At 54.9% G+C, this 25794-nt stretch overlaps 3 protein-coding genes across 7 annotated transcripts in view; 2 read left to right on the forward strand and 1 right to left on the reverse strand.

The window, feature by feature from the left end:
• Positions 1–237: 237 nt before the first annotated feature.
• PMF1 (polyamine modulated factor 1) lies at positions 238–5277 on the forward strand (the record flags this gene model as incomplete). The annotated part of the gene is made up of 5 exons (XM_030965521.1): positions 238–368; positions 689–794; positions 1467–1567; positions 3322–3517; positions 4162–5277. Coding segments are annotated over 5 exons (588 nt in total), but the record flags the coding sequence as incomplete, so codon positions are not given.
• A 1015-nt stretch (positions 5278–6292) lies between these two features.
• On the forward strand, positions 6293–7308 carry BGLAP (bone gamma-carboxyglutamate protein). 2 transcript variants are annotated; one of them, XM_030965445.1, is made up of 4 exons: positions 6293–6364; positions 6818–6862; positions 6957–7023; positions 7102–7308. In XM_030965445.1, the coding sequence occupies exons 1-4, from the start codon at positions 6304–6306 to the stop codon at positions 7232–7234; spliced, it is 306 nt and encodes a 101-aa protein (XP_030821305.1). In that variant the 5' UTR covers positions 6293–6303; the 3' UTR covers positions 7235–7308. The 2 variants fall into 2 exon arrangements, with proteins under 2 accessions (XP_030821305.1, XP_030821306.1); XM_030965446.1 differs by having other exon boundaries at positions 7105–7308.
• Positions 7309–12392: 5084 nt separating this feature from the next.
• The window catches only part of SMG5 (SMG5 nonsense mediated mRNA decay factor), a 31142-nt gene continuing 17740 nt past the window's right edge, over positions 12393–25794 (reverse strand). For 3 of the 4 annotated variants that reach the window (XM_030965401.1, XM_030965403.1, XM_030965402.1), the window contains 11 exons: positions 25055–25756; positions 21994–22163; positions 21696–21771; positions 20727–20902; positions 19814–19972; positions 19545–19604; positions 18564–18723; positions 18097–18187; positions 17444–17518; positions 17014–17152; positions 12394–16606 (listed from right to left, as the gene is read on the reverse strand). In XM_030965401.1, the coding sequence (XP_030821261.1) occupies positions 16523–16606; positions 17014–17152; positions 17444–17518; positions 18097–18187; positions 18564–18723; positions 19545–19604; positions 19814–19972; positions 20727–20902; positions 21696–21771; positions 21994–22163; positions 25055–25756 (1892 nt within the window). In that variant the 3' untranslated portion in view covers positions 12394–16522. Of the gene's footprint in view, positions 16607–17013; positions 17153–17443; positions 17519–18096; positions 18188–18563; positions 18724–19544; positions 19605–19813; positions 19973–20726; positions 20903–21695; positions 21772–21993; positions 22164–25054; positions 25757–25794 lie in introns of all 4 variants that reach the window. The other variant, XM_030965404.1, reaches the window with a different exon arrangement.

The raw sequence follows: 25794 nt of genomic DNA on the forward strand, positions 1-25794 counted from the left end.
CGCTTCGGCGTTCGCCTTGTTTCGTCGTTCTCTTCCGCGTCCCGTTCCCGCGTCCCGTTCTCGCGCGTTCTCTCCGCGCGCTTCCCGCGCTCCGTTTCCGCGCTCCGTTCCCGCGCGTTCTATCCGCGCGCTCCCGCGCTCCGTTCCCGCGCTGGCGGCCGTTGTGGGCGGGGCTCGGCGTTCCGGCCAATGAGCAGCGGCGGCGGCGGCGCGCGCCGGGCCATGGCGGCGGCGGCGGGCGGCGATGGCGGCGCGGGCGGGGCTGAGGGCGGCGGGACCGATGGCGGGGACGAGCCGGCCCCGGGGCGCGCCCAGGTGTTCAGCACCGTGGTGGACACGTTCCTGGAGAAACTGGTGGCCGCCGGGAGGTGAGGCGGGAGCGGGGTCGCGCGGGGCGGGGAGGGAGCCCTGAGCCCGGTGGCAACCGTGCCGTGACACTGGGCCCACCGGATCCCCGGGAGCAGCCGGCTCTGAGCCTGAGCTTGGTCCTGATCCGGCCCCACCGTGACCCTGGGCCCACCGGATCCCCCGGGAGCAGCCGGCTCTGAGCCTGAGCTTGGTCCTGATCCGGCCCCACCGTGACCCCGGTCCCAGCCGTGCTGTGCCCCTGAGCCCGCCCTGATCCCCAGGAGCAGCCCTGCCGCCGGCCCCATCGCTAACCTGGCTCCTGATCCTGCCCTCCTTGCAGCTACCAGAGGTTTGTCAGCTGCTACCGCTGCTTCTACAAGCTGCAGCCGCAGCTGACCAGGAGCATCTACGATCAGTTCATCTCCCAGCTCCAGGCGTCCATCAAGGTGAGTGGGGCAGCGACCTGGGGGGCTGCAGAGGGGTTTGGGGTGTCCAGAAGGGGGTTCAAAGCCCGGTGGAAAAGTGCTGAACAAGTTGATATCAAGGGTAGCAAATACATTTCTTAGATGTAAAGCAGAGAGCTGAGGCTGATCTCTGGAGTTCTGCCTTCCTCAGAAAAAGCTGTAGGATCGTTCAGGTTGGAAAACACCACTGGGACTTTGGAGTCCAGGCATTTCCCCAGCACTGCCAAGGCCAGCACTAAACCATGTCCCTGAGTGCCACATCCACAGATCTGTTAAATACCCCCAGGGATGGTGATTCCCAGGGTGTTCATCATCCAGAATTCCAGCTTTTCATCCAGAACAAAGCCAGAAGGACTTTGGATAAGGGATGGAGTGACAGGACCAGGGAAATGGCTTCCCACTGCCAGAGGGCAGGGATAGATGGGATATTGGGAAGGAATTCTTCCCTGTGAGGGTGCTGAGGCCCTGGCACAGGGTGCCCAGAATTTAAGGCCAGGTTGGACAGGGCTTGGAGCAACCTGGGATCATGGAAGGTGGAACAAGATGTGCTTTAATGTCCCTTTGAACCCAAACAATTCCCTGATTCCATGACCAGCGAAGGCTCACAAGCAGAGTGGTGCCTGTGTTTGCTCACCTCCTGTCCTCCCTTCACAGGAGGAGATCCAGGAGGTGAAAAATGAAGGGAATCTGGAGGGACTCTTCAGTTTACTGGATAAGATCGTGGAGGAGGCCAAGGACCGGGAGGAGCCAGCGTGGTATGGATGGCCAGGGGTGGGGGTGTTCCTGCAAGGGCACCTGGCAGTTCCTGCGCTGTCTTTGGGTTCCTGTTGGCCTCGTGCTGCAAGGGAGGGCCTGAAAGCTGCTGTAGCTTTACAGCAGTGACAATGGGCCTAAAACACACAAAAATCAGTTTAATCTGTGCTTCTCTGGGTCCAGGATCCATTTCCACTCACTCACTTAGTGCAGGGAGGTCAGTGCCACTGAGCTGGGGGGACAATCCAGAGGGCTGCTGGGATGGTTTGGGCACAGCACCTGTCCAGCAGCAGAGTCCCCCTGTGTGCTCTTTGTGTCCCTGGCTCAGGGCCTCAGCAGACACTGGGGATTGTGAGCAGAAGCACAGGATTTTGTGTGTCTGTGCTGAGGGGGTGAGGACATCCTGCCTGTTCCAAGCACCCACTTAGGGCCAGCCTTGGGGAGGAGCTCCCTGTGCCCTCCAGCGGGCTCTGCTCTGGCTGTGCTGGGTTCCCTGTGCCAGAGGAAACTGTGGCAGCCACAGAGCTGATCCCAGCTGGCAGCAGCTCAGCAGCTGTGTGGGACCAGTGCTGGGCAGTATCTCTGGCCAGGGTCTCTGTACAAATCACAAACAGGACGGGACTGCTGCTCGAGCTGTTTTATTTTCCAGCATCAGTCTCATTACATGCTGATGGCAATGGGAAGATGCCAGCAGCTCACATCCTCAGCAGCAGCCACAGAACTCAATGTTACAACTCACTAAAAGTTTTTTAACCAATCACACAAAGCAAAAGCATATTGACAGTAGTTCCATCCAATCACTATAAGTACCTTTGGTTAAACAATGCTTGCTTATTTCGAATACAATACCTGCTTGTAAGCCTTAAAACACAATGCACAGAGCTCCATGATTAATATTAGAACTACTTAATATCTCACTAGATATACTTTTCTTTAGCTTAGGGAGTTATTTTAGACAAGTAGATGTAGTGGCTCTTGGACAGAGCAGATCTGAGCAAGGAGGAAACTCCAGCTCACCCTGAGTGCTGGGATGGGGCAGAGCAGTGCCTTGCTTTACCCCAGTCCAGAGGATGATATGTTGAGCCCCCTCAGAAGGCCAGGCTTGCTGGAGGACACTCCATGCCATCTCCCCAGGGCTGCTCCCACACTCTGCAGCCTCCCAGTTGACAAAAGTACAGGTGCAATGGTGTGTGAATGTGATGGTGTTCACAGGGGTCTCAGGTTGAGGGAAGAGACGAGGATCTGACTCCATGTTTCAGGCTTGATTTATTATTTTATGATATATATTATATTTAAACTATACTAAAAGAATAGAAGAAAGGATTTCATCAGAAGGCTAGCAAGGAATAGAAAAAACAGGAATAACAAAGGCTTGTGTCTCAGACAGAGTCCAAGCCAGCTGGACTGTGATTGGCCATTAATTAGAAACAACCACACGAGACCAATCACAGATGCACCTGTTGCATTCCACAGCAGCAGATAATCATTATTTACATTTTGTTCCTGAGGCCTCTCAGCTAATCCTAAGGAAAGGATTTTCCATAAAACATGTCTGTGACGTGTTAATACCCAGACCATCCTTCTATTTGTCCTTTCTGTTTCTCATATAACTTTCCTGCTGACCAATCTCATGGCTGCTGCTTAGCTCTAATGACAGTTGTGCAGTCTCTGAGGCCTGATTTGCAGTTTTCCCACCCCTGTGATGTTGAGACCCCCGGGCAGGGTGTGTGCTGTGTTCTGAGTTGCTCCGTTGCAGGCGGCCCAGCGGGGTCCCGGCGCAGGACGTGCGCAGCGCGCTGGTGCCGTTCCTGCTGCGGCACCGCTCCCACCTGCGCCGGGCGCTGCACGAGAGGCAGCGCAGGAGCAGCAGCCTGGCCCAGGATGTGCTCGCGGGCAGGGACAGCATTGCAGAGCTGCAGCGGCTGATCCAGGCTCGCCAGCAGGCCTGGCAGGTAAAACACACCAGAAAACCCAAACCAGACTAGACCAACCTAAACCAAACCAACCCAAACCAAACCAAACCAAACCAAACTCGACCAACCTAAACTAGACCCAACCCAAACCAGACCCAGCCAAACCAGACCAACCCAAACCAGACCCGACCAAACCAACCCAAACCAGACCCGACCAAACCAAGCCAAACCAAACCAGACCCAACCAAACCAACCAACCCAAGCCAGACCAGACCAACCCAACCCAACCCAAACCAAACCAAACCAGACCAACCTAAACCAGACCCAACCAAACCAGGCCAACCCAATCCAACCCAAACCAGACCAAACCAAACCAGCCCAGCCTCCTCCTCGCAGCACCTGCTGCAGCAGGGCTCAGTGGGACCTGGAATGAGTTTTGAACCCTCCACTTCCCCAGGACCTCCCCAGCAGCCAAGTCCTGCTGAAACTTTAGGTGTGGACATTGGAGGTCTCAGGTGCTTCTCCCTGTGCAGTGGGTGGGGTGTGGGTGGTCCCAGGGGAGGTAAGGGGCTTTTTGTGTTCTGCACATGCAGGGGACAGCAGTGTGTGCCCCACATTCCAGCCTGAGTGTGGCAGCGTGGGAGAAGCTTCATGTTGAGGTCTGTGGGTTGTGTTCCTTCCAGGCAATCACTAAGGAGCAGCGAGAACTCATCATGACACTCCAGGAGCCCCAGTGATGTCCCACAGGCTCTGCTGAGACAGCTCATCATCCCAAAGCACTGGTGGGACAAGGTGTGTGCAGAACCCAAACAGAGAATCACCCCACCAGGCCACTGGAGACTGCAGAGGGACTGAAACAGCTGCTGGACTGGCACGGGTTGATCAAAAAAAAAAACCAAAAAACCAACAGCAACAAAAGAAACAAAAAATTGGGATCTTTGGAAATGGATGGCAATTCCCTATTTCCTACTCAGCTAGGCAGAGGAGTGTCACAAAGTGTGTCTGTGCTCTCATCTGCTCCGCTCAGTGACAGGCCTGATTCCAGTTTCCAAAGCCACATTTGGTGTTTTGTAGCTGTTTTAGCTGTGTGTTAGACAAAATTCAGTGCCTTAAGCCCCAGGCCAGGCTGTGCCCAGGCCTGAGGAGCCCACAAGTGGGTCACAGCCAAGGCTCCTGCCTTTGTTTGCAAGTTCATTCTGTCTCCCTGTGTTCACTGCCCTTGCAGATGTGGCAGCAGCTGCTGCCCCAAGTTCCTCGTTACCATTCCTTCTGTTCTCTTCTCAAGTTATTTTCTAGCCCTGGTCCCCTCCCAGCAGCCTGAGGTATCCAGGGATCTGTGCAGAGGTTGGAACAGCCCTGCCTCCGCTTTGTGGGTTTGTAGCACAGGGTTTTAATGTTTTTCCTGTGGAACCTTCCAGAGCCAGACTGGTTTTCCCCACCCAGAGTTGTCTGTTCCTGCCTCATCCCTTTGTGGGCTGGGGAAGCCGAGGCTCCCAGGATCTCCCTGGCACAGCCCCACCTGTGAGTGTTCCTGCAGCATGGACAGGCTGTCCTGGGGCTGGGCAGGGAGGGAGGAGAGTCCCCCTGCACCTGCTGGGGACTGAGAGAGGTTCTGAGTGCAGCACAGCTCCGTGCTCCCTGCCCCATGCCCAGCTGGGATGGGGCAGTGGCTGCTCCACCACACCCCAGCCTCTGTCAGCAATTAGAGCTGCAGAGTGGCTGCAGCATTTCCCCTCTGCCTCCCCTCACTGTGCTGGAATCTCAATAAACTGGGGCTGTTCTTCCCAGCTTGGCTCCTGCTCTGCTCTTGGCCCACGCACTCTGTGTTTTATGGCTTTGTCTGACAAAGGCTCTGCTGCTGCAGCTCTGTCTGCCCTCCAGTTCCGCTTCCCAAGACAGGGCTGGGATTTACAGGATCAAAAAAAGTGGTCAGGATGTGAAAGGAATGCTATTCAGGGGCTCTGAGTGCCCTGGCTGTGACGGTGTTCACAGGGGTTTTCAGATGAGGGAAGAGACAAGGATCTGACTCCATGTCTCAGAAAGCTTGATTTATTATTTTATGATATATATTACATTAAAACTGTACTAAAAGAATAGAAGAAGAGGTTTCATCAGAAGGCTAGCTAAGCTAAGAATAGAATGAAATCATAACAAAGGTTTGTGGCTCAGGCCCTGTGTCCAAACCAGCTGGACTGTGATTGGCCATTAATTAGAAACAACCACATGAGACCAATCACAGATGCCCCTGTTGCATTCCACAGCAGCAGATAACCATTGTTTACATTTTGTTCCTGAGGCCTCTCAGCTTCTCAGGAGATACAAATCCTAAGGAAAGGATTTTCCATAAAAGATGTCAGTGACACCCTGGCCACGCAGCACCTGCTGCTCCCCCAAAACTGGGCCAGCAGCTTCCCTCTGGCCCTGCACATGGAGGAAAACCCCAGGGTTTTGGCAGGAAGGTCTCGCTGTGTTGCGGCAGAAGGTTCTGGGATGCAGCGGTGGGAGCTGGGGCAGGGCAGTGAGGAGCCCCCAGAGCCCCCTCAGCCGCCCCATGGGGACTGGGCACTGCCAGGCTGGCAGGGCTGGGCCCACCAACAGATCCCCCCTGGCCTGGGGCCACTTCTCCCTCCCTTTGTGGGCTCTGGCCGGGCACAGGGGACCAAGTTCATCCCAAACCACAATTGCCACCTCTGCCAGAGCTCCGGCCATGGCGGATGTGCTGGAAATAACCCTGCTGAGGCCAGGCCCCCCTTGCCGGGGCCACAGGACCCTATAAAGACACACAGGGAGCCAGGGCTGTGCTCAGCCCAGCACAGGGAGGCACCATGAAGTCCCTGCTCCTGCTGACCCTCCTGGCCCTGCTCACCCTCGGCCTCTGCCGCAGAGGTACCGGGGAGTCCAGGGCTGGTGGGGGCATTGGGGGTGGTTCTGTGGACATTGGGGTGATTCTGTGCCCTGGGGGTGATTCTGTGGTCATTGGGGGGGATTTTGGACACTGGGGGTGGTTCTGTGGACATTGGGGTGATTCTGTGCCCACTGAGGGTGACTCTGTGGTCATTGGGGTTGACTCTGTGCCCTGGGGGTGATTCTGTGGGCACAAGGGGTGATTCTGTGCCCTGGGGAGGGCTCTGGAGGGAGCAAAGGGACTGGGAAAACTCTGCTGAGCCTTGGAGGGCACGGGGCTGAACTGGGAGATGGGGACCGGGCCATCCTTCAGCAGACCGGGGGGTCTCGGGGAGGGATGTGAGCCCCAAAAGGAGCGGGGTGAGGGCAGAGCAGAGTGGGAGGGAAGAGCAGGACGCCCTGTGAGCCCACCGCAGCCCTCCGTGCCGCCCGCAGCTGCCCATGGCTCTGCCAGCACCAAGGACTCGCCCAGCTCCGAAGGTGAGTGACCCGGCCCCGCTGCCCTGGGGACAAGGGACACCCCCCGGGGACAGGGGACAGGTGACAGGCCCCCCTGACCCCCCTGTCCCTGCAGCCTTTGTGTCCAGACGCGCCAGCGCCGAGCTGGTGCCGAGGCAGAAGCGCAACGCCGGCTATGGCAGGTGAGGATGGCGGGCTCGGCCGGGGGGGGTTTGCTGGCCCAGGACCCCCCACACCCCCCGGGTGCCCCTTTGTCCCAGCAGCGGCCCCGGAGCCCCCCCGGACCCGCTGGAGGCCAAGCGCGAGGTGTGCGAGCTCAACCCCGACTGCGACGAGCTGGCGGATCAGATCGGGCTGCAGGAAGCGTACCGGCGCTACTACGGGCTGGTGTGACCCCAGCCGTGCCTGGGGAGGGGGCTGAGCTCCAGAAACCTCCCCCGTCAGCCCCCCAGCCCTACACTGCACCCTCCCACCCTTTCTGTTAGCCCTGGAGAGAAATAAATGCAAACGTGGAGCCAGTTCCTCCCCAAGGCTGGGGCGTGGGTGGGTTGGGGGAGTCGGGGGATGCGCTCCGTGTCACCCCACCCAGCTGAGGACCCCTGCGTTCCCTCCTGTGCCCCCCAGGCTCCAAGGAGGTGCTACCACCCCCAGATCCTGCTGCCAGCCCAGAGCTGCCCCGTCGTCATTCCAGTTTAATTTAAATCTGTTTCTGCCAAGCGTGGGGTTACTGGGGAGCAGCAGGGCTGATCCACACGCCCCTGCCCCGGAATTTCATCACAAACCACCTTAATTACTCATTAACCTTGGCTCACACATGCTGGGTCCTATGTGGGGACACCACATCCATGGGATCGCTGCTGGAGAATGGAATTCATGGAATGAATTGATGGAATCTTTGCACTGCAAGAGCTGAGGCACAGATGGGTGCAGAGGGAGTCGGGAGAGGGACCCTGCAGGACAGGGACACTGCAGGACAGGGACACTGCAGGACAGGGACACTGCAGGGCAGGGACACTGCAGGGCAGGGACACTGCAGGACAGGGACACTGCAGGACAGGGACATTGCAGGGCAGGGACACTGCAGGGCAGGGACATTGCAGGGCAGGGACACTGCAGGACAGGGACACTGCAGGGCAGGGACATTGCAGGGCAGGGACATTGCAGGATGGGGACATTGCAGGACAGGGACACTGCAGGACAGGGACATTGCAGGACAGGGACACTGCAGGACAGGGACACTGCAGGACGGGGACATTGCAGGACGGGGACATTGCAGGATGGGGACACTGCAGGACAGGGACACTGCAGGGCAGGGACACTGCAGGACAGGGACACTGCAGGACAGGGACATTGCAGGATGGGGACATTGCAGGATGGGGACATTGCAGGGCAGGGACATTGCAGGACAGGGACCCTGCAGGACAAGGACACTGCAGGACAGGGACCCTGCAGGATGGGGACATTGCAGGGCAGGGACACTGCAGGACAGGGACACTGCAGGACAGGGACACTGCAGGACAAGGACACTGCAGGACAGGGACATTGCAGGACAGGGACATTGCAGGACAGGGACATTGCAGGACAGGGACACTGCAGGACACCAACAGCACCCAAAGAGGCTGCCAGGACGCTGGGCCGTGCCAGGCTCGACAGCCCAGCCCCTCACACGGGTCCCTCTGGTGCCCAGTGCCAGCAGGAACCCCTGGGGAGCCACCAGAGCCACCAGGGGCTGGGGCAAGGCCACGCTGAAGGCGCTGCTGAGGACGGCACCGCTGCCCACAAGGCAGTGCCAAAGCTGCTCAGGATCCTGTGGGGCTCAGGTGGCCCCACAGCCGAGCCTGGCCCGTGCACACATCACAGAGCATGTCTTGCAGCTGCCCAGCACAGAACAGATGAGGGAAAGCTGCTGGCTGTGTCCTGCCAGGCTGAGGCCATCACCCACAGCAGCAGCTCCTGCTGCAAGGGCTGCTCTGGGCACAGAGGGGTGGCACTGTGGGGACACCGGGGGCTGCTGCTCAGGGATGCAGCCAGAGCGGCACAAGGCTCTGGGGCAGGGGATGTGAAGGGGAAGCTGGTGAGCCGTGCAAAGAGGAGGTGGTGGCAGCAGCTGAGCTCAGCCCCACTCCAGGCACAGCCCCAGCAGCAGAGGAGCCGTGGGGAGGAGGGGGAGAAGCAGAGGGAGCCCTCTGGAAGCCCCCTGGGCTGGTGGGGGCACCCGAGCCCTGCCCTGGGCCACCCTGACTCACCGGGCAGAGGAGCAGGAGGTTGGTGTACAGAAAGGGGCACACCAAAGTCTCCTTGCTCAGCTGGGGATGCTCCAGCTTGGGGAAGTTGTGCAGGGGGCACAAACCCCTGCCAGCTTCCACAGCAGGGACCCCACAAAACCCTTGGGTTTTATCCTCAGCAGGGGGAATCACCAAGAGGAACAAAAAGCTGAGAAGGAGGAAACCCCCACCCCAGTTTCCTTATCCCAAACACACTGGGAACAGCAAGAGAGGCCAGTGCAGCTGAAGGAGTTCAAAGCAGCCACAGGGACAAAGCAGCAGTGCCAGACATGGCTGACCAGGAGTCTGGCATTGCAAATGTGCAGCCTGTGACAGACACACGGTGTCTCCCTGTGCCAGCCCAGCCCCGTGCCAGCCCCGCTCCACCGAGCCCCTGCCAGGCTGTAGCACTGAGGGCTCTGCAGTCACAGCTGCTGCAGATGTGCTGGGCAGGCGCTGCCATGGAGCTGAAGAGGTGGGCACAGCTGGGGGCACAGGGACAGGGGGGGACAAGCAGCAGGCAGATGAGCAGCGCTGGGCCCAGCAGATCCCCAGGGAGGATGAGAGCACCAGGCAGTGCCTGGTGAATCCCTGCTGGCACAGCAGGTTTGGGGGTGAGCTCTGTCCCTAACCCCATCCTCATCTCCATCCCTCCCTCATCCCGATCTCTGTCCATGTCCCTAACCCCATCTCTGTCCCTAATCCCATCCCTATCCCCACTGCCAGCCTTTCTTTGTCCCCATCTCCATCCTCTTCTCCTCCCCATCCCTGCTCCCATCTCCACAACCATCCCTGCCCCCATTCCCACCCCAACATTTCGTCACTCCCATCCTTGCCCCTGTTCCCATCACATCTCCACCCCCATTCCCATTCCCATTCCCATTCCCACCTCCATCCCTGTCCCCATCCCCTCCTGCTCAGCAGGAAGTGTGTCCAGGACTGTCTCATTCACCATCTGAAAGGAGCTGAGGACACAGTCAGGGGCTGAGCTCTTGGGGTCCCAGTACCCCAACATGATCCCATCCTCCCAGAAGATCTGTGGGGACAGCAGGGCTGCTCAGGGGACACCCCAGGGGGAGCAGGGCAGCCCAAGAGCTGCTTTGGGATTGTGGTGGGTGGGGAAACTGAGGCAGGGTGGGCTGGGAGTATCTCCCAGCTGGAACAAGGTTTCATGAGGAGTCCAGGTGATTTCCCATCTCGGATGAGGGACTCCCCATGAAAAAAAGTAAACACCCACTCAGCCCAAAACTCACACAGTGAGAGGAAGGAAAACCCAAAATGATCCAAAAGCATCTGGACAAACTCCCTGCTGCTCTGCACTGAGGCAGAGCAGCGCTGGTGAGAAGCACCAGGGGTGTGGTGGCCATGGGGGCCACCTGCAGCTGCCCTGCAGAGCCCCCTCCTCACCCCTGCCTTGGGCTGGGGTCTGGGTCCTGCTCTTGCCCTGGCAGGAGGGGCAGATGGGGCCTCTGCAGGGGCTCAAAGGCAGCTTTGTGCTGTTCACATCCCCAACCCTGCCACAGCCTTGCTTTGCCTGGAATCCCCCCAAACTCCCAGTGCAGACACGGCCCTGACTGTGCATGGGGGGGACACACGGGAGGGGCCTCCAGCTGGAGGGGCCACAGCTCTGGGCACCAGGCTTGAGATGCCACAGCTCTGGGCACCAGGCTTGAGATGCCACAGCTCTGGGCACCGGGCTTCAAATGCCACAGCTCTGGGCACCAGGCTTGAGATGCCATAGCTCTGGGCACCGGGCTTCAAATGCCACCAAGCTGGGACAGCCAGGGCAGGTGACAAAGGCAGGTCCGTGCACGGGGCCTCAAACACCCACCAGGTCACACTGCAGGAGGGGATCTGGGAGGGAAGAGGTGGAGAAAGCAAATTTGGTGAAACAAAACTTGGCAGTGGCTCCAGCTCAGCCCATGGGGCAAATGCCAGCAGAAGGTCCAGGCTGCAGCTGGGTGGAGCTCAGGGGACAGAGGACTGAGCTGGGAGCAGGACGGATGCTCTCCAAAACCCCAATTTTTGGGGATTTATTGATCCCCAGAGGATTTGAGTGCTGGGCACAGCAAGAGCAGCCCAAAAACCCCACGTGCCTGTCCAAGGAGCCCGAGGTGAGCACTGGCCCACACCAGGGCTCTGCTGCTTTGGTGGCCCCAGCCAAGGGAGGTCACCCCCTGTCCCCAGGGGTGTTGTCAGGAGGCCACAGGGAGGGTTTGGGGTCTCCACACCGGGGTGCAGACCCTAGTGCTGAGCAGTGCCTCCAAAATAACCCACGGGGCACAGCAAACCCAGGCAGGGAGATGTTCAAGGCCTGGGGGGATGACATGTCTGTAGCAGAAGTGGGAAGCACAGGCACAGGAAAGGAAGAGACAGTGAGGAACAAACAGGTGGAGACACAGCAGCTCCTGGGGGTCCTGCAGGATTCAGCTGCACAATGAGCAGCACCAGGAGCTGACCACAGCTGTGGCCTTTTCCTGCTTCAATTTCCCCTCAGTCTGTCCCCATGAAGGGCTGTGGGACAAACCCCCACCCACGGACCCCCCAGAGCAGCAGCACCATCCTGCATGGAGCAGCCATGGAGGCTCAGGGGTTGGTACAGGGCTGGCAGCCTCTTGGCACAGCCCTTCCAAGCAGGAAGAAGCATTCCCAGCCCTGCTCAGGGGGATGGAGCTGGCAGTGACAGTCCCCTTCTGCCAGCTCAGCCCTGGACAGGGCAGGTCTCACCCCCAGCCCCTTTCCCTGCTGGGGACTGAAGCTGGATTTACTTTTAACACCTCCCTCTCTGACCTTCCTGCCGGTGGCAGCCTCCAAAGAACCCAAGAGGGAGAGAGAATTATGGCAGTGCCCAGGGGAAGCAGATCAGGGAGCTCTGACAGCAATGAATTCAGGGCAGGAACACTCATTTATTCTCTCTCCCTTGGCACCAGGGCATGGTGGGACCCTCACACAGCACAATCTCCAGCCTGGAGCCCCCAGCCCAGCCTCTCCCACTGCCTTGAATGGACACTGGAAAGTCACACATTTTAAAAATTGACACTTTCCCTGTCTCCCACTTCTCCACCCCCTTTCCCCATTAAAAGTGGGCTGCAAAGGCCCTGATGAGCTAGGCCAGGGGTGCTCCTGTGGCAGCAGAGCCCTAGCAAGAGGATGAAGTCATCCCAAATCACAGAGACAGCAAGGGAAATGCTATTCCCATCACAGGGCTAAGGAAGGACCCACCTGCACCTCCTTACTGGCAAGTCTGGTCAGCAAAGCATGTTTGGGTGGATTTACAGATGGAAAATGCACTCAGCCCCTGGGCTGCTCAGGAAAGGTGGGATGGGCTGGGAATGACCACAGGACACACAGTACAAACATCTGGTATTTTATTAAGCCAGTTGCTGTGCTCAGACCATGGTCAGACATATGCTGGGAGCCCCAGCCCCTGCTCACCCAGCTGGGCCCCATGTCCCCCCAATCCTCCCTGGCTCTGCAAGCCCGTGTGCCACACGAGGGCTGGGGAGAGGTGATTGTCCCTCGCCTCCAACCTACATCCCCTCACTGCCAGTGGCAAGGCCAGCAGCACAAGCCCTGTGCCAGCCTGCCCTGTCCTGGCCAGTGCTGCTGCACACCCAGAAGGAAAAGAGCCCAAAATTGAAGATGTGAGACAAAATCCGAGGCATTGCGGGTGGCCTCAAGCCAAGCAAGGATGGGAGCAGAGGAGCTGCTTGGAACAGCCCATGAAACCATGGAGCAGAAGCCCAACAAGCACCAGTGACTGTGTCCACCATGGTTTGGGGACAGCCCAGCCAGCCTCAGCCACCACAGACCTGTGTCCTCCCAGCGTGGGGTCACCCCAAAAACCCCGAACCGCTCAACAGGGTGGTAATGAAGAGAAAAACCAAACCCAAGAAACACACCAGAACACATGAACACTCTTGTTTTCAGCCCACAAGATGGTTTTTCTGTTTGCTCTCCTTCCCAGCACAGCAGGCACGACCGGCCTGGCCACAGCTGCTCCAGGGCAAGCCTGGGGTTGGTGCAGGAGCAGCACTGCAGGAGGAGCCACGGCCAGAGCCTGCAGCCTCCACCCTGCCTGACGCCCTCCTGCTGAGGCAGCTCACAGGTCTGGCTTGGACAGGGATGCACAGGGTGGGGGGGCTCTCAGGGAGCCCCCACAGCAGCACCACAGCTGCACAGAGCCTTCCACAGACCATCCCCTTTGCTTCCACCCCCAGAGCCACCCTGAGCAGCAGCCACCCTGCCAGGGCAGAAACTCAGCAGCCCTGGGACAGAGCAGATCTGAGCAAGGAGGAAACTCCAGCTCACCCTGAGTGCTGGGATGGGGCAGAGCAGTGCCTTGCCTTACCCCAGGCCAGGGGATGATATGCTGAGCCCCCTCAGAAGGCCAGGCTTGCTGGAGGACACTCCATGCCATCTCCCCAGGGCTGCTCCCACACTCTGCAGCCTCCCAGGTTTTCAGCTCCAGCTATCTCTGACTGGGGATGCAAATCCAAAAACCATTCACCAGGTCCTCAAGCACAGGAGAGTAGCACAGGGACCCTTCAGGTGTCCTTTTTTAGGTCACATCCCTCCCCATCCAGCCCAGAGTGGAAGGTGCCACGGGGGCAGTCAGGATTCCCCTTTCTCCCGTGCAGGTATGCAAAGCCCTGGAATATCAAACCAACCCCTCAGGGGAGCAGAGCAGTGACCAAGGGAGAGCTGTGAGCAGCCCCTGTTGTTGCCATGTGGCCCCACATGGGCTCACAGCAGCTCCTCTGCCTCTGGTTACAGAAAATCAGTTTATTTACTTTTGTTCTTCAGCTGGATCCTGTGCCCACCAAGGCCTCAGTGACTCAGAACACAGCTCCTCCTCAGCCTGCCCAGCTGGGCAGCACTTGGCTCCCAGCTGCCACCCTGCACAGCTGCGGGAGCTGCAAGAACTGAAAACACTTGCCATCAAGTGAAACACTTGCCACCAGGAATTCCCTCTGGGCTGCTGCTTTACCTGTACTGCTCCTCTCTCCCCTCAAGATCCAGCCAGGACCCAAGGAATGCTCAACCTCAACCCAGGGGGAAGCTGAAGGCTGCCCCCAGCTCCTCACTGCTCTGACCACAGCCCAGCAAAGCTTCTCTTCACCAGCCACAGGGTGACACTGAGGCTCTCAGGACAAACACTCCAAGCTCAGCCCCAGTGACCTCCAGACACCTCTGCTGTGCTCAGCAGCCAGGATCAGGGGGGGTTTCTTCAGCAGCAGGAAAAAGCAGAGCACATCAACTCTGTGCCCCCCACCAGACAAGGAGGGCTTCACCTCAAGAACAGTCCCACAAGGAGATTCCCTTCTTTTTTTCCACCCATCAAACAGAAATAATGAGCTCCACAAACAAATGACTTCAAATAAAACCACTGGGAGCTTCATGACCCATCTCAGATCTCCAAGAATCCCCAAGGTGTGCCAGAGTCTCTGACCTGCTGTCCTGCACTTCTCTTGGCTTAGCCAAGCAAAGCACTGTGAGTTTCAGGAGAAGCTCTCAAAGGGCAGATCCTGCAGGGAAAGCCCTGTCTGTCCCTCACAGCCAGGGATGGACCAGCTGTACCATGGAGCTTGGCATTTCCCTCTGCTGCGCTGTAAAGGAGCTGGAACTGGAATAGAAATGAATCCTCTGGTACTTGTGCTGGTATTTTTGGTTTTTACCTGAAAACAAGGAACATCCTGCCCCTGCAGCACAACACACCATGCTCAGAGCCTGCACAGAGTGGAGGATGTGACTCAGCTTCACATGTTTTGCTCTCTGGCTGTAGCAGTTTCTGGCTGGCCCATGTGAGAACACAGACAGATAGAAGACTCCAGTGGTTTGTACTTGCATAGCTGCTGCTGGTTCATGTGGATGGAGACATCTCTTGGTGGGCACACAGAGGCAAGAACAGGGAGCAGGAAGAGGCTGCCCAGCCCCTCTCCTGCTGCCCTGTGAGCAACCTGCAGCTTCATATGCGAGCACCAGCGTGTCACACACAGGTTGAGTGAGATGCTGCCAGGATGGAGGTCTGCAGGATCCCTCCCAGCTCACCTGGGCTCTTCCAGCATCCTTGCAGGCAGCATCAGCCCTCCTGTCTGGGATGCCAAAAGCAGGGAGCAGTCTGTGAGCTCGGTGCTCCTGCACAGCCTCTGCCAGCCCAGAGGGACGTGAGAAAAGGGGACACAAACGCTCCAGCTCTGTCACCATCTCTAGCACAGCATTGCAGCAGTGGTGCATTGAACAACCAGCAGAAGATAATGGCTTTGAGATTCTCCTTCCTCCTCCACACCCTACTGAAAGATTTAGTGGGGAAAAAAAAAGGGAAAAAAAGAAAAGATGAAAAAGAGGCTTTGGGTCCTTTGGAGACATCTGCTCCATCCCAGGGTTGCAGTGCTCAAGCCAAGCCTGAATGGTGTATAAATCCCACCCGGCTCTTCTCTCTCTTTCAGCAGTTCTGCCAGATTCCTCCTTTTCTCCAAGGCCTAATGCATAGTGGGAGAAGCTGGGGATGGAGGCAGAGTCCTGTGGTCTCCCTGGAGCAGCGTGGTGGAGCTTGTGTTGCTCATGAAGTGTGCAGCTCCCACGGAGAGCAGAGTGCAACACGGGGCTGCTCCCTCCTCACAGGCCAACACCCCTTTGCACTGAGCCTGCTCCATGGGGGCCTGGGAAAGGAAATAAATATGCTTGTTTTAAGACAAAAAAAAAATTATATTAAGAGCTTCTTCCCCCTTTTAAATAGAGTGTTTCCTTTTCTTTCTGATGTTGGAAGAGTATCCAAAACCCCAAAGGAACTCCTCTTTTTTCTTTTTTTTAATATTATTAATATATATAAAAACTAAAAATTAAAAGGAAAAAAAACCTTGAAAAATAATTAATTCAAAAGGAGGGGGCGGGGGGGAGAAATACTATCCACTTTCCTGTCCCCAGATTGCCAAACAAGAGCAAAACACTCTTTGGATCTTCTTCCCCAAGCCGGAGGGTTCCGTTTCTGCTGCACTGGTTTGGTTTTGCTGAAGTGAAGTCCATGCTTTGAACCACCAGCCTGCTTCTGCTGGCCAAGCAAGCTTTGGGAGGAAGGAGGGGGATGAAGGACTGCCTGTCTCTCGCCCATCTCTGCCCACTGGGAGAAGGGCAGAGCTCTGCCCCGGCCATTCCGAGGGGCCTCTCTCAGAGCAGCTGGCGCCATCAGAGCTGTACAGCCGTCTGCTCAGGATGCAGGTGGAGGGTGTCAGTGTGCGTGCCCACTTTGGATTTTTGTTTTTTTTAATTCGTTTGGGTAGGTATTTTTGTTGCTGTTGCTGCTGCTGCTGCTTCTTCGTGTCTTAAGTGTCGCCCAGATTGTTGTTTCCTTCGTTCAGACGCTGCACGTTGCGAGAGGGGGAGAGAAAGGTTCACCAACCCGATGCCTTTCTGACCATCAGCCCATCTCTTTCCACTGCTTGTAGAACTCCAGAACATTTTTTATCTCTATGCTGGCGTTGGCGGCTGCCTGGATGGCAGACTGCAAGCAAACACAGAAAAACAGGTGGTTAATTTTTAACACAGAAAAAGGTGGTTAATTTTTCACTTGCCCTGTCAAGACAGCTGCCATTCCCAGCCTGGAGACTCTCTGGCAGCCTGGCACAGCTGGAAGGCCAAATCCTCCCAGTTCTTGTTGCTCTAGTACAAGAGGCCTGCACAGACATGGAATTAAATTTTCTCACCTGTCCCAGAATACTCTGTATCACAAAATCAAGAAGCCTTGAGGGAATAAGGAATCTCAAAGTATAAAGCAACTTTGGGGAAACCAAACTTTGGGGATTAGCCAAAAGAAAAGAAAACATTAAAAAAAACCTCTTGCCAATCAATCATATTATATCCTTGCTAGGAAGCAGAATGGCTCAGCTCAGGCAGACAAGAGCTACTGACCTGCATGGGCACTGAGAAGGAGCTTGGGTCCTCCAGCTGGAAGCCCGTGATGATGGTGACCATTCCCGTGGTGTCATCCTCCCCACTGCCCTGGGACACTGTCAGCTGCTTGCAGCTGTCCAGTATTTTATAGAGATTCCTGACAGAAAAGAGAAACAGAGGGGAAGGTCGGCAGGAAGGCCACATCTGCTCAGGACAATAAATGGAATGCAGGGTTGCTTTCCTGTTGCCATTAAGGACTTTTCTGAGACCTTTCTGAGCACAGAGTGCTTGGTGTAACATGCACAGGTGGCTGTCCTTATCTCCAAGGAATTTCATCATTATTCACATAGAACAAGCTCTGTAATGGGTCTCAGTGCTAACATCTCTCCCCAAAGCCACCTGCCTGCTGCAAACCAGGCTCACACATCTTCAGATGCTGAAATCTTACCAGGCATCTAAATCTTGTCTCTTCAATTTATGCCTCTCAAAGCTCTTCCCAACATCTTTCTGGCAACGAATGTACCTAAGGAGAAAGCAGAATCTCTGAGCTCATATGGAGAGTGTCCCACAGGCTGAAGTCAGTGCTCCACAGCAGCTCCTCTGTGTGCTGCAGGGCTTCCCCAACCCAAACTTAACACCCAAAGGTCCATGCAAGGAATGCTCTGTGAATCTCTTCCACCACCTCCCTGCCTCAGCACCATTCCCACACGGTGCTCACAGTACCACATGTCTCAAGCCCACCAGCCCTGACATTGACCCCAGAGATGCAGTTTGTCCTTTCAGCTGTGTTTCTGCAGAGCACCCAGGCACAATTCAGCTCTTCCAGCACCCTCAGTGCAGTGGCAAAGGTCACTGCTCCAGTTTATACAGCAACAGAGATGCAACCCCACCACTGCTCAGAAGCAACTGCACTTCACAGCTGAGCAGCAACTACCAGCACGTCTGAAGAACCAGCTGCTGCATCTGCTCCTTCCCATTCCTGAACTCTGGCTTTTCCTTGGCCCACTCCTCACTCTGCTCCAAGGGATCCACTGCCTGCTCCCACCCAAAGCCCACCCATTCCAAAACCAAAGGAAAATCCCACCCCTGTCCTGCTCTCACCTGTTTCCCTTTTTAAATTCTGCCTCCAGATACCGAATGCTGTCCCTAGCACCGGCGTTCTCCTTTTTCAGGAAGTCCAGGCCATCAATAACTAACAGGAACAAAAAACAAAAAACCAAAACCATCTTGTTTACAGGTCCACTTCTGCAAACTAATCCAGAGGTGTCAAGTACTCCCCATTCCACAGAACACTGCTCAATGCAGCTGCCACAGGAGAGGCACAGAGGGAACAGGACCTCTCTCCTCTCAGCTCTTCTGACACATTCTGTCAAAATCCCAAGCATGGGCCACACACAGAACAGGCCCCAAAAGCAACACATCAAAAGGGTGTTGCAATTGTTCCAGATGAAGTGAAGGATAAGAGCAGGAGGAGGGAAAGCTACCACCCAGGCCCCTGGGGCCTGCTCCCAGCACAGAAGGGTCAGGGGGGCAGCCAGGGGCAGTTACCTGCTGTGGAGTCCCCATACCTGTTCGAGGGATGATGATGATGAACCTCCCACTAGTGGCCAGCTGCTTGACAAGAGCCAGGTGCTGGCAGAGGGCCTGGGTGTCAGGAACCAGGTAAGGAGACATGGCTGACTGTGCCTTGGGCTGCTGGAGACTGCCCTCCAGCTGAGACACCTCCAGCTGAAAACACACATGCAAAGACACTCGCTTCACATCGAGGCTGAAACAAACCATCAAACAGGACAAGACTTGCCCTGCAAAGCTCCACCAGGCCCCTCCAACCTCCAAGCATACAGAACAGAGGGCTGGATGCAGCACAGGGTCAGCAAGAGAAGAGGATCTCACTCTGCACTGCCCAGTGCAGCCCCACTTTGAGTACTGGGAACAGTTTGGGGCACATTGATGTAAGAGGGGCATCAAAATATTAGAGAGTGTCCAGAGTAGGATGACCAGGATGGTGAAAGGCCTCAGGTGGCTGAGGTTACTCAGTTTGCTCAGCTTGGGGCAGAGAAGGCTGAGGGTGACCACTCCATCACAGCCTACACCTTCCTCAAGGGGGTCAGCAAGCAGGAGGTGCTGACTTCTCTCTCCAGTGACCAGCAATGGGATGGAGGAAATGGTACATTTCATTTCTAGCTTCATTGCTACATCAGGGCAACTTCAGGCTGAACATTAGGAAAAGGTTCTTCCCCCAGAGGGGGAACAAGCTCCCCAGGAAAGTGGCTGTCACACCAAGCCTGCCAGAGCTCAAGGAGTGCCTGAACTACATTCATGGGCATTCAGTTTAAATTACCCTGTGAGGAGCAGGGACTTGGACTCCTGATCCTTATGGGATCCCTTCCAACCTGAGATACTCTACAGTTCAATCTATACAGAATGGAGTTACTGTCTCTGTGTGGGACAGGAGCAGAGAGTTCCCCCTTCCCTTCCCAAAACTTCCCTGGTTCTGCCATTCCAGCCACTACCCTGCTGGTTTTCAGGCTGGAACTGGAGTCTCCTACCTGCAGCCGAAGCTGAGCCATGTCTCTCATGAGCCTGTTCCGTCGAGCTTCCTCTGCAGCCTAGTTGCAAAACAAAACTTCCATATCAGTTAGCAGGAAACACACAGCTGACACTAGCATACACTTCCAGAGTGAAAAGGGGACACTGGAATAGCTTTAAGGAACAGAACTTTCATCTCCTCCCAAAGATCTGTGATTAGAGTTACAACCTAATAGTAACCTACAGGAAACAGAGAATACAGAGGATTCATTCACCTCTACCAACTCACCATGTGAAACTGTGCCTGGGCCTGGTGCAACAAGTTGTCTTGCTCAGACTGTGCTATGCTGATGAAGATCCCAAGCTCTGAGTTGAACTGCAGGATGCTGCCTTGCAAATGGGTAATGAAGTGGCCGAAGCTCCGAATGCAGCAGATGCGCACGACAGACTGCAAGGAAGCAGCAGCAGTCAGCAGCCACCACAGCCAGGCTGTGCCTGAGGCAGTGCCCACCTGCAGCTCACACTTTTGAAAAAGGCAGGAGCTGATATTAAATGTCCAGTTCTGATGGATGTTTGTGATCTCTTCTGAAGTCAGAGACTGCAGGAAAGGCTACAGCTGGCCAGAAGGTTCAGGGGTGCCAGTGTCACAGACATCTTTTATGAAAAATCCTTCCCTTAGGATTTTTTCCTCCTGAGAAGCTGAGAGGCCTCAGGAACAAAATGTAAACAATGATTATCTGCTGCTGTGGAATGCAACAGGTGGATCTGTGATTGGTCTCAAGTGGTTGTTTTTAATTAATGGCCAATCACAGTCAGCTGGCTCAGACTGTCTGAGACACAAGCTTTTGTTTTTTCCTTTTTTTTTCTATTCTTAGCTAGCCTTCTGATGAAATCCCTTCTTCTATGCTTTTAGTATAGTTTTAATATAATATATATATCATAAAATAATAAATCAGCCTTCTGAAACATGGAGTCAGATCCTCATCTCTTCCCTCATCCTCAGACCCCTGTGAACACGGTCACAGTGCCAGCAAGGCTGGGGCTTCCTCAACCCAAGAAAATCTCAGGAAACATCAGCAGCACCCTGCCACACCTGCTCCACAAACCTCTGCTCAAGCCTTCAGTGCTAGGAAAAGGAACCACATAACACAACAATCCAGGCTGTATCTGTTTTTTTTCCAGGTGAGTTTTCCCCAACTCACCTCCTCGACTGCAGAGAAAATGGGCCGATCCTGCTCGAAGTTAAACCTCTTGTGTGCATTTTTCAGAGGGGGGAGATTGCGCAGGGCCACGTCTTCAGGGAGCAGCAGGTTGGCCTTCAGGTCTGGCAGCTCAGCATCACTCAGCATGTCTTTGACTTCATCACACAGGGCCAGCCCTGGAGAGGAGGGACAAGGAGAAGAGCAAAACAACTGGTGAGGGGGCTAAGAGGAGAACTGCTTTAAGGCACAGAGGGGTTAATGAAACATGATCTGTGAGCACCTGCTAAAGGAGGAACCACCAGACCACCCACAATATAAAGAGCAACTCTCCCAAACAATCTGCCAGGGGCCTCTGGGAAATCCTCTGTTTGGAGGGACAGCTTTCCCACCTATTCCAACTGATGAGCAACCCCATTTAAACTCTGCTTCTCATAAACCATTGGGAACTTCAGGCTCAGCCCTGAACAGACACAGAGCACATCATGAGCAGCTGGAGCTCTGAAACTATTTTCCGGGATTACCATGGCAAAATCACAGCCTTTCTCCTGCTACTGGCAGTGAATTTCATTCCTGCTGGCCACACATGGATTCTCACATGCTGGTGCCAGTGTTTCAGTATGCTGCCAGCCACATTAATGCATTAATACAGCATTTTTGTGTGTGATTTTTGGGGTTGTCCTGTCAGGGCCAGGAGTTGAACTCAATCCTGAAGCGAGGTGAGGGGTCTCTTCCAACTTAGGATGTTCTGTGATTATATGATTCTAAAGACCATGGGACAGTATTTAACTGGAATGGTATTTAAACAAAAAAAAAAAACAAAAAACAAACCAACACATGCATGTTTTACTTCCTATTGTGCTTATAAAAGCTGCTACTAGGAAATCTCCCTCCCTGGGCTCTCACACACCCTGGGAATCACTGATGACTAGGCTTGGTGAAACATGACATTGCCACTTCTTTCTCCACTACCTGATTCCTGCAGGTCTGCAGCAGAAGGCAGAAGGTTCAGGAGCACAGACAGCCTGTTCCACAGGCTCTGAGAGCTCTGCAGGAACAGAACACAAAAGGTCACAGAAAATATCATGACAGATGTATACAACCCTCAGAATACTTTATGAAAAGCAAACCTCACCATCCTTCTTAGGCCCAGATTAGCTTAATTCAGTTGGTGGGGGACAAAACATCACCCTCTGCCCAGGACTGGGGCCATGGCTGCAACCAGCCCAGGGAAGCTGACACAACCTTGTAAACCTGACACCATCCCCACCTGAGCACACATAATGATGAGGTCTGTGTTTGTCCTCAGCCAGTCCAGGAACACCTTGACAGTAAGCAGCAGCCCTTCGTTGGTCACAATCTCCAACTTCTCCTGAAGGGATCGCTCATTTCTGCACGATTTGTTACTTGAAATGCTTTCTTCAGAGTCAGACACATCATCTGGAAAACAAAGGCAAGCACAAGATGGCAGCTGTTAAATCCCCTGAGATGTCAAGTCAGAACAGCACTGGGCTGGTAATAGTTAAGTTGAAATACGAGGTGCCTCCACACATCCTCACAAAACCAGCCCCTGTGTCCCCTGTGCTGTTAGTAGAGTGTATCACCCCTGCATTTCCTTCTCCTTGGGATAAGAGGGTTAAAATCTCCCTGTGAAGGTCTGACCAATGCCTAACCTCTGCAGCAGCCTCCAGGCTGACAGAGTGGGGCAGTGCCAGGGCCCAGAGCAGTTCCTGCAGGGAACAGAGCCCTGAGGCCAACATGCTCCCAGCTTGGAGCCAGGCAAGAGCAGGAAATGGCAGGGCTGTCCTGCGAGTCAGAGAATTTTAAATATTGAACATATTCTTCACATTCTTCTAGCTCTCCAGAGCTGAGGACCTCAAAGCCATTGCCAGTGGAATCACATGTGACACAAGTGACCCGAGGTCAAGGTGGGAATCACCCACACATTCTGCTACAGATCCTCATTTCAAGTGCTACCATTGCTTCCTATCAGCACAGCTGTGGGCATTCCATAACCCCTCAGAATCACAAGAAAGGAGGAGATTTATTCAGAACCCACCACTGACAGTGTCACACCATGAAAAAGCAGTTTGGATACAACACACATGAGGAGAGCTCGAAGCTAAAAAGTACACACTGAACTCATTCCATCTCTCCTTTTCTACACCTGTAAAGGTATTGCGGCCACACAACAGCAAGATAACCACTGAGGGAAAGGGTTAAACAGACCAAAGCCCGTTTGTTTCTTCCCCCATGTCTTTCATGTGGCCATGGAGCAGTGCCAGGAGCCAGTCAACACTAACATGATCTAATACTGTGCCTTCAAATGCTGGCCCAGGCAAAGCCTGAATCTTGCCAGTGCTGTAGGCCAGCTGGATTTGGCAGCAGGATGTAGAATGTTTCCTTGCTCCAGGGAAGCTGGGAGGAATGAAAAACAAGACTGAACAGGCCCACGTAGTTTTATGTGAAACACAAACAATTCCCTGTAGTTGATCAGATCTCCCTTTCCAGCTGTTTCTGCCCAGAACATCACTCAGTTGTGTAAGCTGAGTGGTAATGGAGACATGGCAGCTCCACCTGCTGCACATCTCCCAGGGGTTCAGCATGAACAGTCAGTGAGGCACATCTGGGGGGTCACAGAGACACCCTCACCACCTCTCACATGCACCTGGGTCACATCTTCCACACAAATTTCTACCAATGTTACATGAGTATTAGGCTAATAATCTGTCCTCTCATGGACAACTTCCTGTCACCAGAAGCAACAGTAAGTGTCTGATTAGATATTTCACAAAGGGAAAAGGGAAGATGCAATTTTTAATACCTGCTGGAATCATCCTCTGGAGCCAAAATGGCTTCACTATAGCAAATCATGCCTGAAAACTTCATTGGCTTTCTACAATGGGGTTATAGCAGTGGAGGATGAGGGAAGAGCAACTGCCCTCATCCACCTGGTTTGTGCAGAGCATTTGACACTGTCCTGCACAACACCCTTGTCTCTTAACTGGACAGACATGGATTTGATGGATAGATCACTTAGTGGACAAAAACTTGGCTGGATAGTCATGGGTAAAGAGCTGCAGCCAACAGCTCAATGCTCAAGTGGAGAGCAGTGACAAGGGGCATCCTCAGGGCTTGGGAGCAGCACTTTTTAACATCTTTGCTGGTGTCACAGACAGTGAGATCAAGTGCACCCTCAGCCAGCTTGCTGACAACAGGGTTGTGTGGTGGGGTCACATCTTGGAGGGAAGGGATGGCACCAGAGGAACCTGGACAGGCTGGAGAGCTGGGTCTGTGCCAACCCCAGAAGGAACAGCAAGGGCAAGGAGAAACGTTGCACCTGCACTGGGGCAACCCCAAGCACAAACAGGCTGGGGGAGAATGGATGGAGGGCAGCCCTGGGAAGGATGTGGGGGCATGGGACATTGACAAGAAGCTCAGCACACTGTGGCAACGTGCATTGGGAGCTCAGAAAGCCAACACTGCCCTGGGCTCATCGCCAACAGCGTGGGCAGCGTGTGAGGGGGGATTCTGCCCCTCTGCTCTGCTGAGACCCTGCCCTGCAGAGCTGCTCCAGCTCTGGGCTCCCCAGCCTAGGGAGGACAAGGAGCTGCTGCAGTGAGTCCAGGGGAGGCCACAGAGATGATCCAGGGGCTGCAGCCCCTCTGCTCTGGACACAGGCTGGGAGAGCTGGGGATGGTGAGCTTAGAGAAGTAAAGGCTCTGGAGAGACCTCAGAGCTCCTTCCAGGGCCTAAAGGGGCTCCAAGAGAGCTGGTGAGGGACTTTGACAAGGTCCTGTATAAGACAAGGGGGAATGGCTTTAAACTGAAGGAAGGTAAATTCAGATGTGATGTTAGGAAGAAATTGCTCCCTGTGAGGGTGGTGAAGCTCTGGCAGAGGTTGCCAAGAGAAGCTGTGGCTGCCCCATTCCTGAAGTGTTTAAGGCTAGGTTGGATGCAGTTTTGAGCAGCCTAGTGAAAGAGGGATGAAATGACATGGGCTGTAAAGTCCCTTCCAAACAAACTAGCCTGTGAGCCTGTGATTATCACAGCTGCTCAGCATTTAGTCTGCAGAACAGTAGTAGTTCTGGTAACCCTGGCTGGCCACAGGTGTTTCCTTTGCTCAGTGCACATACTCCTGCATGCTGGGCAGTAAAAGTAAAGCTTCTCTGTCAGGAAATGTCCAACCCAAGGCCTGCCCACTACTTGGGCAACCTGCTCCTCCAGACCTAGCCAAAGAAGAGCTTGCACCATGGGAAATGGTGAATTTAGCACACAGACTGCTATAGTTTGCAGTTTTCTACACAAAATTGCAATAACAAGGCCCTTACCTTGCTCTGCCAAGCTGGGCTTCTCCAGATCTCCATTGACACATGGCTTGCTCTCTATGCCATCCTTCAAGGCAGGTGCTTCACTGTTGGGTTTCAGGAGGATGTTGCTGAAGGTGGGAGCCAAGCGAAAGCAGCGTTTGGTCTGGAACAGCTGGGTGGACATGGCCTGCAGATTACTGGCTATGCTTGCATCATTAGTGCTCAGGGAAGCTGGCCCATTGACTGCTGGATCCACAGCTTCACTTTTAGAGATGCTTGGGCTCTTGGAGTCCCCCAGCCCACTGCTATCCACACAGTTTTTTAAGGCCTCTTTGGGCCCACTTTTGCCTTGGCCGCTTCCTTCCTCACCCGGTTCATCCTCCATGTCCTCCAAGTCAGAGCGAGACTCTTGGCTGTTCATGTCGGAGTCTGTCTCCACATCAAAAGCAGCTTCTGCTTCCTCATCACTCTTCTCTGAGCCACTCTCTGAGCCATCACTGCCCTTGATGGAGCTCTGGCTGGAGTCAGAGTCAAAGCCCTCACTCAGGTCACTCTCATCCACCTTCTGGGCGTGGCGGCGGCGGCGCAGACAGGACAGTCGAGAGTACTTCTTGCTTTTCTTGCAGTCGTTCTTCCGCTGCTCCTCGCTGGGCTGATGATTGGCCAGCTCAGCTTCAGCTTCCTTCTCAATTGAGTTCACAGGCTCCCGTGGCTCCTGGTCATCTGCATTTACAGGGAGAATAAAAGGTGAAGTCACAGTG

Source organism: Camarhynchus parvulus, chromosome 25, assembly GCF_901933205.1.
Source record: "Camarhynchus parvulus chromosome 25, STF_HiC, whole genome shotgun sequence".
In the NCBI taxonomy this organism is placed as follows: Eukaryota; Metazoa; Chordata; class Aves; order Passeriformes; family Thraupidae; genus Camarhynchus; species Camarhynchus parvulus.